General features: G+C 44.2%; 1 protein-coding gene across 1 annotated transcript in view; it reads right to left on the reverse strand.

Annotated features, from left to right (window-relative positions):
- Positions 1–12,473, reverse strand: part of ROR2 (receptor tyrosine kinase like orphan receptor 2) — a 123,026-nt gene that overhangs the window by 25,968 nt on the left and 84,585 nt on the right. The window contains exons 3-4 of the mRNA XM_070736301.1: positions 7,683–7,970; positions 7,196–7,226 (exon numbers count right to left, since the gene is read on the reverse strand). Of these exons, the coding sequence (XP_070592402.1) occupies positions 7,196–7,226; positions 7,683–7,970 (319 nt within the window). The remainder of the gene's footprint in view (positions 1–7,195; positions 7,227–7,682; positions 7,971–12,473) is intronic.

Here is a 12,473-nt window from a genome sequence, read left to right on the forward strand (position 1 = left end):
CCTAATGGATTTGGATGCGTTATTTGCTTTTATATTGATTCCTATGGGAAAAATTGCTTCTACTTACAAACTTTTCTACTTAAGAACCTGGTCACGGAACTGTGAAAGTCCTTAACTCAATTGGGCCATCTGTTTGAGTTTGCACACTGCAGTTGGATACAAGTCACACTACAATATTTCTACACATACTTTCATCTACACTGGCACACATGTAGTACTATGAATCTCACTGCCATAACTTGAACAATATCCAAACATTGCACATGTTACTCATCTTGTTTGGTATGGTATTTAGTTTTTGGATAACTCCTTATTCTTCCTACTCTAACTCCCATCTTTGGAATGTTACAAGAAAATGCCTTTATATTCTTTCAGAGTAATAAGACTTAATTAGAACCAGCAACATAATGCAATATATTTCAGTTTTTCTATGTTGCAACCATATAAAAAGCACTATTTTTTTCTGCTGTTGGGGAATAGCAATTGACTTGGAAAAAAATTAGCCTAACATACATCATAAAATTATTCCACTGTTGAAAATAAATTGCTTCTAATCATTGAATTTGCTGAAAACATACAGCCAGCCTTTTGTGGAAATTCATGAGAGCACAAGGATGGAAAATAAATACAGTTGTTTTGATTTTGTTGAAAATAGATTATAATATTAATCAACTGCGTTTACTTCTACTGTAATTGATATCGTAACAAGATACACAAAAATTCTGATCATGAAGCACAATACAACTTGGAAAGAGAGCCTTTGTAAAATGATTCACTACTATTTTTCCTATCACCACATATACTACTTTCACATGGTTTCTCAATGTCCTGAGTGTAGTCAACTGAGATAATCTTAAACTACTATATTAAAAGACATGATAAACTGTGGAAAAAACATTTTTTCTTATACTTGCTTGCTCTCTGTTTGACCACCAGGATTGTTATTTGAGATACAAGGCTAATTTCTTGTGTCAACTGGGTGCTCATTTCTACAAGTAATTGCTGTCACTTGAGTAATATAATCTCATTTATGAATTAGAAAAAAATGGAGTTTCCCATTTAATCTCTCTTGTTACCCAAAAATATTGAAATCCTTAGTCTCTTTGCTGTTCTTTTATACAGAGGTACCTCTACTTACGAACTTAATTCATTCTGTGACCAGGTTCTTAGGTAGAAAAATTTGTAAGAAGAAGCAATTTTTTCCATAAGAATCAATGTAAAAGCAAATAATGCGTGCAATTGGGAAAGCCACAGGGAGGGTGGAGGCCCTATTTCCTCCCAGGAGATTCCTAGAAAGGCCCCATGGAGGCTTCTCCGTGTAAAAGCAAATACAGCGATCCCCCGATCATTGCGAGGGTTCCGTTCCAGGACCCCTAGCAATGATCGGGTTTTCGCAAAGTAGCGCTGCGGAAGTAAAAACACCATCTGCGCATGCGCAGATGGTGTTTTTACTCCCGCAGCGCTAGCGAGGAGCCGAAGATTGGGGTTCCTGTTTTAAAACGTCGCCGCCGGCATGGGCGGCTTGCCAGCACCCCCCCGGACCCCCAACCTGGGTTTGGGGGGCTGCTAGGAAGCCGCCCATGCCGGCGGCGACGTTTTAAAACAGCCGCGCCACTTTCCAATGAGTCCCGAAGACAAACGTCAAACTTCCGTGTTTGTCTTCGGGACTCATTGGAAAGCGGCGCGGCTGTTTTAAAACGTCGCCGCCGGCATGGGTGGCTTGCCAGCACCCCCCCGAACCCCCAACCAGGGTTTGGGGGGCTGCTAGGAAGCCGCCCATGCCGGCGGCGACGTTTTAAAACAGCCGCGCCGCTTTCCAATGAGTCCCGAAGACAAACGTCAAACTTCCGCGTTTGTCTTCGGGACTCATTGGAAAGCGGCGCGGCTGTTTTAAAATGTCGCCGCCGGCATGGGCGGCTTGCCAGCACCCCCCCGGACCCCCAACCCGGGTTTGGGGGGCTGCTAGGAAGCCGCCCATGCCGGCGGCGACGTTTTAAAACAGCCGCGCCGCTTTCCAATGAGTCCCGAAGACAAACGTCAAGCTTCCGCGTTTGTCTTCGGGACTCATTGGAAAGCGGCGCGGCTGTTTTAAAACGTCGCCGCCGGCATGGGCGGCTTGCCAGCACCCCCCCCGAACCCGGGCGAGCAGCGAGCGAAGGGCGGGTGGCCTGGCGAAGGGCGGGCGAGCGGCGAAGGGCGGGCGAGCGGGTGCTGGGGAGGGCTTCTCGCCCTCCCGCCAGCAAGAGGGGGAGCGAACGGCGTGGGCAGGCTGCGGACAAGCCGTTTGCTCGGGCCGCTTCCCAGCTGAGTACTCAGCTGGGAAGCGGCCCGAGCGAACGGCGTGGGCGGGAGAAGGGCGCGCGAGCCGCGGGCGCGCGGGCAGGCAGGCTGCGGACAAGCCGTTCGCTCGGGCCGCTTCCCAGCTGAGTACTCAGCTGGGAAGCGGCCGAGCGAAGCGACAGCAGCGAGGAGTTTGCGTGGGCAGTGGGGAAACTCCTCGCTGATGCCCGCCAAGAGGGGGAAGACCTAGGGAAGCCGCCCAGCAGCTGATCTGCCCGGCGCCATCTACGCATGCGTGCCCATAGAAAAAAGGGCACGCATGCGCAGATGGTGTTTTGACTTCCGGGTTGAAAAATCGCAAATTAGCCTGTTCGCAATGGTCGGGGACGCAATAACCGGGGGATCACTGTAATGTGTGCGGTTGGGGAAATTGTATTGTATTGGCAGTTCTGTGTTAGCAAAAACTTCAGAAGAGAAGGATTTAGGGGTAGTGATTTCTGACAGTCTCAAAATGGGTGAGCAGTGTGGTCGGGCGGTAGGAAAAGCAAGTAGAATGCTTGGCTGCATAGCTAGAGGTATAACAAGCAGGAAGAGGGAGTTTGTGATCCCGCTATATAGAGCGCTGGTGAGACCACATTTGGAATACTGTGTTCAGTTCTGGAGACCTCACCTACAAAAAGATATTGACAAAATTGAATGGGTCCAAAGACAGGCTACAAGAATGGTGGAAGGTCTTAAGCATAAAACATATCAGGAAAGACTTAATGAACTCAATCTGTATAGTCTGGTGGACAGAAGGAAAAGGGGGGGGCATGATCAAAACATTTAAATATTTTAAAGGGTTAAATAAGGTTCAGGAGGGAAGTGTTTTTAAGAGGAAAGTGAACATAAAAACAAGGGGACACAATCTGAAGTTAGTTGGGGGAAAGATCAAAAGCAACATGAAAAAATATTATTTTACTGAAAGAGTAGTAGATCTTTGGAACAAACTTCCAGAAGACGAGGTTGGTAAATCCACAGTAACTGAATTTAAACATGCCTGGGATAAACATATATCCATCCTAAGATAAAATACAGGAAGTAGTATAAGGACAGACTAGATCGACCATGAGGTCTTTTTCTGCCATCAGTCTTATATGTTTCTATGTTTCTAAACCACAGGGAGGATGGAGGCCCCGTTTTCTCCCAGGAGATTCCTAGAGGGGGCCCACAGAGGCTTCTCCCTGCCTTTTCCGGCCCTGTTTCCTTCCAGGAGATTCCTAGAGAGGCCCCACAGACTTCTCCCCACCTTTTCCGGCTCTGTTTCCTCCTAGGAGATTCCTAGAGAGCCCCCACGGAGGCTTCTCCCTGCCTTTTCCAGTTACAGTTTCTGGTTTGTAAGTGGAAAATGGTTCTTGAGAAGAGACAAAAAAATCTTGAACACCAGGTTCTTATCTAGAAAAGTTCGTAAGTAGAGGTGTTTTTAGGTGGAGGTAGATCCAATTCAGTTAGTTTAATAAATGGGTCATTCTTTGTCAAGTGGACCACATGTCCCCACTCAGCCACCTTCAATTTCAATGAAACTTTGCACATATATTCCTTATGGTATAAAACTGAGGTATGCAAAATGTTAGGTCCATATTCCTAAAATTTTGCACACCTCAGTTTTATACCATAAGGCAGTGTTTCCCAACCGGTGTGCCACGGCACACTGGTGTGCCGCGAGACATGGTCAGGTGTGCCGCGAAGAAATAAGCTCAGCTTCTGGTCTCACAACTTTTTGCGAAGAGAAAAAAGTTGTGAGACCGGAAGCTGAGCTTGCTTCTTTGCGCCTTCCAAGTTTTCCAGCAGCTGCGGCGCCCCGCCCGGCTGGAGCTTCCCTGTCAGCAGGTGAGCTTTGGGGCTTGGTGGGAGGGCAGCGGCAGCGGGAGGGCGGCGCGCAGCGGGAGGGTGATGGCGGCGGCAGCGGGCAGGAGCCATGCCGTGGGGCGGTGGCAGGGTGGTCCCTCTCTCTCTCCCCCCCTCTCCCTCTCTCTTTCTCCCCCCCCTCTCTCTTTCTCCCAGTAGCCGTGGGGCGACGTCAGGGTGATCAGCTGTGAGGCGGAGCTACGGAACAGAGGAACAGAGGCACCGGCGGCGGCGGCTGGAAATGCTGGAATTGCGTGGCTGGCACTTGCCTGCTGGCTGGACCAGGACGGAGGCTCAAGCCCCACGTCCATGCCCAGCGCAACGCCAGAAATGTACGGCGTCTAGCCACTGCCGTCTGCGCCTCCGTTCTGGAGCTCCGCCTCACAGCTGATCACCCTGCCGTCGCCCCACGGCTACTGGGAGAAAGAGAGAGGGAGAGAGGGGGGAAAGAGAAAGCAAGAGAGGTAGAGAGAGAAAGAGAGAGGAAGAGAGGGGGGGAGAGAAAGAGAGAGAAAGATATAGCAAGAGAGGTAGAGAGAGAAAGAGAGAGGAAGAGAGGGGGGATAGAAAGAGAGAGAAAGAGATAGCAAGAGAGGGAGAGAGAGAAAGAGATAGCAAGAGAGGTAGAGAGAGGTAGAGAGAGGAAGAGAGGGGGGATAGAAAGAGAGAGAAATAGATAGCAAGAGGGAGAGAGAGAAGGAGAGAGGGAGAGAGGGGGAGAGAAAGAGATAGCAAGAGAGGGAGAGAGAGAGAGGGAGAGGGGGAGAGAGAGAAAGAGATAGCAAGAGAGGGAGAGGGAGAAAGAGAGAGGGAGAGAGGGGGAGAGAAAGAAGGAGAGAGAGGGGGTAGAGAAAGAGATAAAGCAAAAGAGAGAAAGAGAGATAGCAAGAGAGAGGGAGAGAGAGGGGGGAGAGAAAGAGAGAAAGCAAAAGAGAGAGAGAGAAAGAGAGATAGCAAGAGAGAGAAAGAGAGAGGGAGAGAGAGGGGGAAGAGAGAAAGAGAGAAAGAGAGAAAGAGAGAGAAAGCAAGAGAGAGAGAGAAAGAGGGGGGAAGGAGGGTGAGGGAAAGACAGAGAGAGGGAAGGAGGGCAAAAAAGAGAGGGAGGAAGGGAGAAACAAAGAGAGATGGAGAGAGAAGGGAAAGAAAGAGGAGGGAAGGGAGAGAGAGAAAGATGGAGAGAGAAAAATAGAGCGAAAGTGAGGAAGAGAGATATTTTTTGTCCAAACTTTTTTTTACACACACACACCCGCCCCCCCGCCCCCCCGCTCAATGTTCCCCAGGATTTTGTAAATGTGAATAATGTGCCGCGGCTCAAAAAAGGTTGGGAAACACTGCCATAAGGAATATAATTTCATTGAAATTGAAGGTGGTCGAGTGGGGAAGATTCTGAAAATTGTTCCACTTGACAAAGAATGACCCAAGTACTAGAAATAAACACTTCATCTTTGACATGAATTCAATAATATTTGTAACAATTCTGGTATTAAAATATCGTTCACACACCGAAGTGTATCTCCATTGTTCCTACAAGGCAGATCGTCAAAATTATTTGGAGCAACTGGTGCTGTTGAAATGGTCTGTCTGATTTCTTTTATTAGCACAACTTACTAAAATTTGAACACCTTGGTTGATAGAATTTGAAAGGGAATCTGGAATTCCTTTCTTTAAGGGACTTACAAGGGAAGTTTTGTCACCCAGCTCTTCCCAATACATGGTTTTCCTCATAGCCTAGCCCTCATCTTTTCCCAATCTGGGTAACCTTCTGGTATACAGAGGTTTGAACTTCAATTGAGCATTGTACTCTGCTCCAGCCAGTAGTTTGAATTAATGATGTATGAATGTTCCATATTGGGGTTTTAAATTGTATCTTTTATCTTTGTACTTTTTTATTGTTGTATGCTACCCCAAGTCCACTAGGAGAGGGCAGCTTATAAATTTAAATAAATAAATAAATAAATTCTTAAAATTCCTAGGTCAATATGTTTGTCATTCTGGGAAAACCATCTTCTGAGAGGACGCAAAAGGAAAGTAAGGAAGCTTAAACATTACAACATTATCTTAAAAATTATCTGGCAGCAGGGCCATTTCATGAGGTGAGTTCCATTCATAACATTTTTGTAATCAGCTCTTCTCCGGAAAAGAAGCTTTTGTTACAGTTAAGATTCATCACAATTTGCTTTCTATCAACTTGACAAACTACTTAATCTTAAAACTATGATGAATTAATGAAACTGTCTTGTTAAGATTACCGTAGTTGTAATTTAGGGTTGGAACAGAACACTCAACTGCAGTAAATCAAAAGTGAAATGTAACCTACTTAAGAGCTCTGCTGAAAAAGGACACATGTTTAAGTCCTATTCCTGATAAAATATTATAAAGCAAGATTTGATATCTGACTGCAGTAAATGCACTCTTAGATGACTATGTATGAATACCTGTGAGTATCTCCACACAATTGTTGGTCTCATTCTATTATTTCAATATTCAATATGTCCTAAAACAATTTTGTCAATAGCAAGTTTACATCACTAAATATCACTTCTTCACTTTCCAAATCTGCATAGTTTTGCTTCTAAGACATACAAATAAATTACATAAACAGCATAAATATACAGGACATTCATATTAATTCCCAGCCAGTCTAAAATTAAGATACAATTATAACCAATATATCAGATTAAGACTTAGATAAACAACAAAAATAAAAAAATCCAAGACCTTGGAATGCAATTTATTTATGTTACAACAATCACTCCAATTCTTGACCTTCGGAGTTATTGTATACTAAATCTGGTGAAAATTAAAACTGCAGTGAGTGAAGGCCATTCTTTGGTAAATCTGGCTTGGATATGATGACACAAAAAGCTATCTCTATGTAACTGCTCTTCCAAAATAGCCTCTCTTCATGTGAGAAAAACAAACGTAAGAAAATATTACTTGTTCTAAAGTTCAACATTTTTTAGCAAAATCCTTCAGTTAAAATTAGCAAAGTTACATAATATATAAATAAATCTTAAACAATACTTACTGAAAATTATGATTTGGACTGTGTGTTGGACCTGTGAATAAATAAACAATAATTAAAGAAGCATACTACTACTACTACTACTACTACTTACTAGAAAATAATTATGGAGGCTTTTAACAAAAGTACAGAATTAGTTTGCTACTGCCATCTTTAGTCATTTTTTTCAACAGTCCAATTTACACTAATCAGTAAGCCTACTATCTACTTTCTTTTATTACTAATTTATGGTATCAAATTCAACATAGACATAATGAGAAGAAATCTCCAGGCAAGGACTTTATTGATTTTCTTTCATATCGCAAGTTATAAAGTTTAAGGAAATAAGGAAAAACAGTATTTTTTTCATATAGGATTGGGTGACATATAAAGCAAATTAATTAATTAAATAAATAAATAAATATCGTGATTGTGAAAACTAAAAGTCTATAAAGCAACAAAGCTCATCATAAATCATCACCCCCAAAAAATTTAAAATAAAGTTGCTCACCTAGTCTTACAAAAAGAACTCCTGTTGCAGTTATTGTCTTCATCCCATTTGTGGCTACACACTGATAATAACCAGTATCAGTTGTGTCAAGATCTTGGATTCGTAATCGTGAGCCATAGTCTGTTTTTCTTATAATGATCCTTCTTGGCTCTTGAACTACTGGTGCATCATTTTTTAACCATCTAACATTGGGTAATGGATTTCCTGCTACTTTGCAGTGTAGAATTGCTGTCTGGCCCTGGACAATGGTAATATTGTTTACTGGTTCCAAAAAGGTCAAAAAGTACCCTAAAAGAAATTAAACAGAAAGCAGAAGCGTTAAAAATTGAACTGAGATAAGCAGATAGCTATTTATGTGACTGCACTTAAGTCCACTTTACCATTAGCCAAGCATAAATTGTACCATCTACAGTTACAAATAGAGCACAGTAAGGATTATTTTAGCATCTTTTTCAGCTGTAAAAATTATGCAAAAATATTATGTCTGTTCAGGAAATGAATTAAAAAGATATATTAGTACTGAAATAAAACATGAGCCAATGATTCAATATTCCTGTCCCCACAAGGGGAAAAATATTTCTATATACAGTGATCCCTCGAGTTTCGCGATCTCGATCTTTGCGAAACGCTATATCGCGATTTTTCCACCCGATGACGTCACTCCCTTCCTTTCTCATCTTTCTTTCTCTCTCTCTTTCTCTATCTTGCTTCTTCCTCTCTCACACTCTCTTCCTCCCTCTCTCATCTCTTTCTTTCCTTCTCTCTCTTTCTCTATCTCTCCCCCTCTTGCTCTCAAGCGGCGGGCGGCACCCAGGGAAGGTTCCTTCGGCCGCCCAGCAGCTGATCTGCTCAGCAGCGCAGTAGCAGCGAGGAGCCGAAGATGGGGTTTCCCCTTTGCGTGGGCAACGGGGAAACCCCATCTTCGGCTCCTCGCTGCTACTGCGCTGCCGAGCAGATCAGCTGCGGCGGGCGGACAAGCGGCGGACAAGCGGCGGGCGGAAAAGCGGCGGGTGGACAAGCGGAAAAGCGGCGGAAAAGTGGCGGGCGGACAAGCGGAAAAGTGGCGGAAAAGTGGCGGGCGGACAAGCGGAAAAGCGGCAGACAAGCGGCGGCCGGACAAGCGGACAAGTGGCGGACAAGCGGCAGACAAGCGGCGGCCGGACAAGCAGAAAAGCGGCGGACAAGCGGCGGGCGGACAAGCGGGAAAGCAGCGGCCGGACAAGCGGAAAAGCGGCGGACAAGCGGCGGCCGGAAAAGCGGCGGACAAGCGGCGGCCGGACAAGCGGACAAGCGGCGGACAAGTGGGCAGGCAGGCGGCTCCTCAGCTGCTGGGTCTTCCCAGGTGCGGAAGTAAAAACACCATCTGCGCATGCACGGCCATGGAAAAAGGGGCGCACATGCGCAGATGGTGTTTGTACTTCCGCACCACTACATCCCGAAAAATCGATTATCGCGAGGGGTCTTGGAACGGAACCCTCGTGATAATAGAGGGATCACTGTAAGAGAAAAATGTATCCTCCAGCACAACTGATAGCTACGGTAGGTATCAAATCACAATGGTATAAAACCCTATGAAATGTATAACTTGTAAGATGGTTAAGGCAGAATGGTCCTTTAAAATAAAATGAGGTTAACCCAGTTGTAGTCTTTATGAGAATTAATTATGTTCAGTTATAATATAATAACATAATCCTTTACCTGGAAACCAACATAACCCGAGGGTAGAATCTCATTAATTTTCATTCTTCTATTTGCTGTTTCCAAAAATATTTACTTACCAAAATAAAATATAGAAGACCCTGACAGGGAAAATTAATATTTAGTCAATATTTCAAAGTATATAAAAATGCCCTCACTTCCATTTTTATACCAACCTCTAGATTGAAGAGGTAGGATTGGGGAGACATTTTTCTACTTAATATAACTTATGTAAAAAGTTTGGTTTATAGTCTAAAAAGGTAAAGGTTCCCCTCACAAAGCACTATGTGCTACTTGTTTCCAACTCTAGGGAGCGGTGCTCATCTCCGTTACAAAGCCAAAGAGCCAGTACTGTCTGAAGACATTTCCATGTCCATGTGGAACACTAAAAAGCATGGAAAACTGTCACCTTCCACCAAAGGCGGTCACTATTTTTCTACTTTCATTTTTTAATGCTTTGGTAAAAGCTGGGACAAGTAACAGGAGCTCACTCCATTACATAGCACTAGGGATTCGAACCTCTGAACTGCCAACTTTTCGAAAGACAAGCTTAGTATCTTAGCCACTGAGCCATCACATCCCTCAGTTTATACTCTACTTTGTATTCAATACTCAGCTTTGACTAAAGTCATAAGCATAAGAGTGATAAGAATGCTATAAAAGATTAGGAACTTATGCCATGCCGGATCAACATTTCAGAAATAGTTTCTTACTGAAACAGAGAAACAGAATTACCAAAAATTGCGAGGAGTGGGAGTGACCTCCATCATCCTGTTGGCTTCCCCATCAAGTTTGCTTGTGGGAAGCTGGCAGGGAGCATTAGAAATTTTCCTCCCTCCCCATCTTCCTGTTCCTTCCAGTAAATCAACAATTTCATGTTGAATTTTAACACTGTGATATATATATACAGTGGTACCTCTAGATGCGAGCTGCTCCACATGCGAGTATTCCAAGTTACGAGCCACGACATGAACGAAATTTTTGTTCGACGCCCGAGCTCAAATTTGGGATACGAGCTGAGCTTCCGGTAGTTGGTGCAAGAATCTCCTTGCTTCCCGTTATCTCGGTGCGAAAAACAAAGTCTAAAGGCATTCGTTCGAGATACGAGTTGATTGACTTACGAGCTCGGGTCTGGAACGAATTAAACTCTTATGTCGAGGTACCACTGTATCACAAATATAAATTTGATAAATAAATGAATATATATTTTAGTCAAGTTTCTTCATTCACACCATTCTGCTATATGTTAAAAATATCAATTGACAAGAAGTAATGCTTCAGCTAGTGAACATACAAACTTGATTCTAGTCAAAAAGATGAGAAGTGAAATAATTTGATCATTTATGTCCATGAAATTAATTAAAAAGAGCTCTTAGATATTGCTAGATATATAGTATATCTGCACTACAAAGCACAAAAGTAAACACATATTATATGTGGGGGGAAAACTCTTAGCCCCAGGAAGAAAATTATTCTGATTCTCTTCTGGCCTTTCTGTAGTAGTTATTGATCCATACTGAATCAGATTAATTACAATCATCAAATTAATCTCATATTTAACTTATCCCAAAGAAATTGATGCCCCTGGGACTATTTTGATGTTTACAGTGATCCCTCGATTATCGCGAGGGTTCCGTTCCAAGACCCCTTGCGATAATCGGTTTTTCGCGATATAGTGGTGCGGAAGTAAAAACACCATCTGCGCATGCGCGCCCTTTTTTTCATGGCCGCGCATGCGCAGATGGTGTTTTTACTTCCGCACCTGGGAAGACCCAGGGAAGGTTCCTTCCGCCACCCAGCAGCTGATCTGCTCGGCAGCGCCGGAGCAGCGAGGAGCCGAAGATCTGGGTTTCCCCGCCGCCCACGCAAAGGGGAAACCCGGATCTTCGGCTCCTCGCTGCTGCGGCGCTGCCGAGCAGATCAGCTGCTGGGCGGCCGAAGGAACCTTCCCTGGGTCTTCCCCGCGGCCCACGCGCCGCTCGAGAGCAAGAGGGGGAGAGATAGAGAAAGAGAGAGAAGGAAAGAAAGAGATGAGAGAGGGAGGAAGAGAGTGTGAGAGAGGAAGAAGCAAGATAGAGAAAGAGAGAGAGAAAGAAAGATGAGAAAGGAAGAGAGTGACGTCATCGGGTGGGAAAATATTTTTAATTAATATTTTTTGAAAAATCGCGATATAGCGTTTCGCGAAGATCGAGATCGCAAAAATCGAGGGATCACTGTATTCACTTCTGAAAAACCAAAAGGAGAGAGAACATTGAATTACATTTATAACTTCAATGATACTTCTGAAATAAGCTTCTAGTAGGGAAAGTCTTCCCTCGGTTAATTTGCTTCAGGTAGTAGCTAAGACCTCAGACTAGAAATTGGGCGACTATGAGTTTTAAGGATGTAGGCTGCCGAGTTATCTTGAGCCAGTCACTTTCTCTCAGCCCTTGGAAACAGGGAAGGGCAAAGCACTTCTGGGAATTTTAGTATATCCTCTAAGTATTAACTAAACCCAATATTGTTTAGCTTTCTTTAAGATTAGTTAATTTAACTACACCTATTTTTAATTATGTTTTTTTTTTACAAAATATATGCAAACCAAGTGACGTAACAGATATAATAATACAGTGATGGCAAACCTTTTTTGGTTCACTTGCCAAAATGTGAGAAGCTCGGCGAAGGAGCAGGCATGCATGGCCACACCCATAATTCCATGCGGCCCCCGCATGTGATGGCACACATATTTTTTGCTCTCCCCAGGATTCAAAGTGTTTCTAGGATCCTGGGGAAGGTGAAAATGGCCTTTCCCACCCCCACCCCCAGAGGCGGAAGATAGCCCATTTGCCAACTTCCGGTTGAACCGGAAGGCCCCCTTTTTTTTACTCTCCCCAAGCTCCAGAGCCTTTCTAGGAGCCTGGTGAAAATGAGAGCCTTTCCCACACCACTCCTGGAAGCCCTCCAGAGACCAGAAATGGCCCATCTCCAGAGACCAGAAATGGCCCATTTCAAATTGGAAAGTGTGACATTTCTGGCCTCCGGAGGGCCAGGCTCTTAGAAAGGTTCTGGAGCTTCAGAGCAAAAAATGGGCCTTCCCTCCCTCTGGGGGATGAA

Source organism: Erythrolamprus reginae, chromosome 2, assembly GCF_031021105.1.
Source record: "Erythrolamprus reginae isolate rEryReg1 chromosome 2, rEryReg1.hap1, whole genome shotgun sequence".
Lineage (NCBI taxonomy): Eukaryota > Metazoa > Chordata > Lepidosauria > Squamata > Dipsadidae > Erythrolamprus > Erythrolamprus reginae.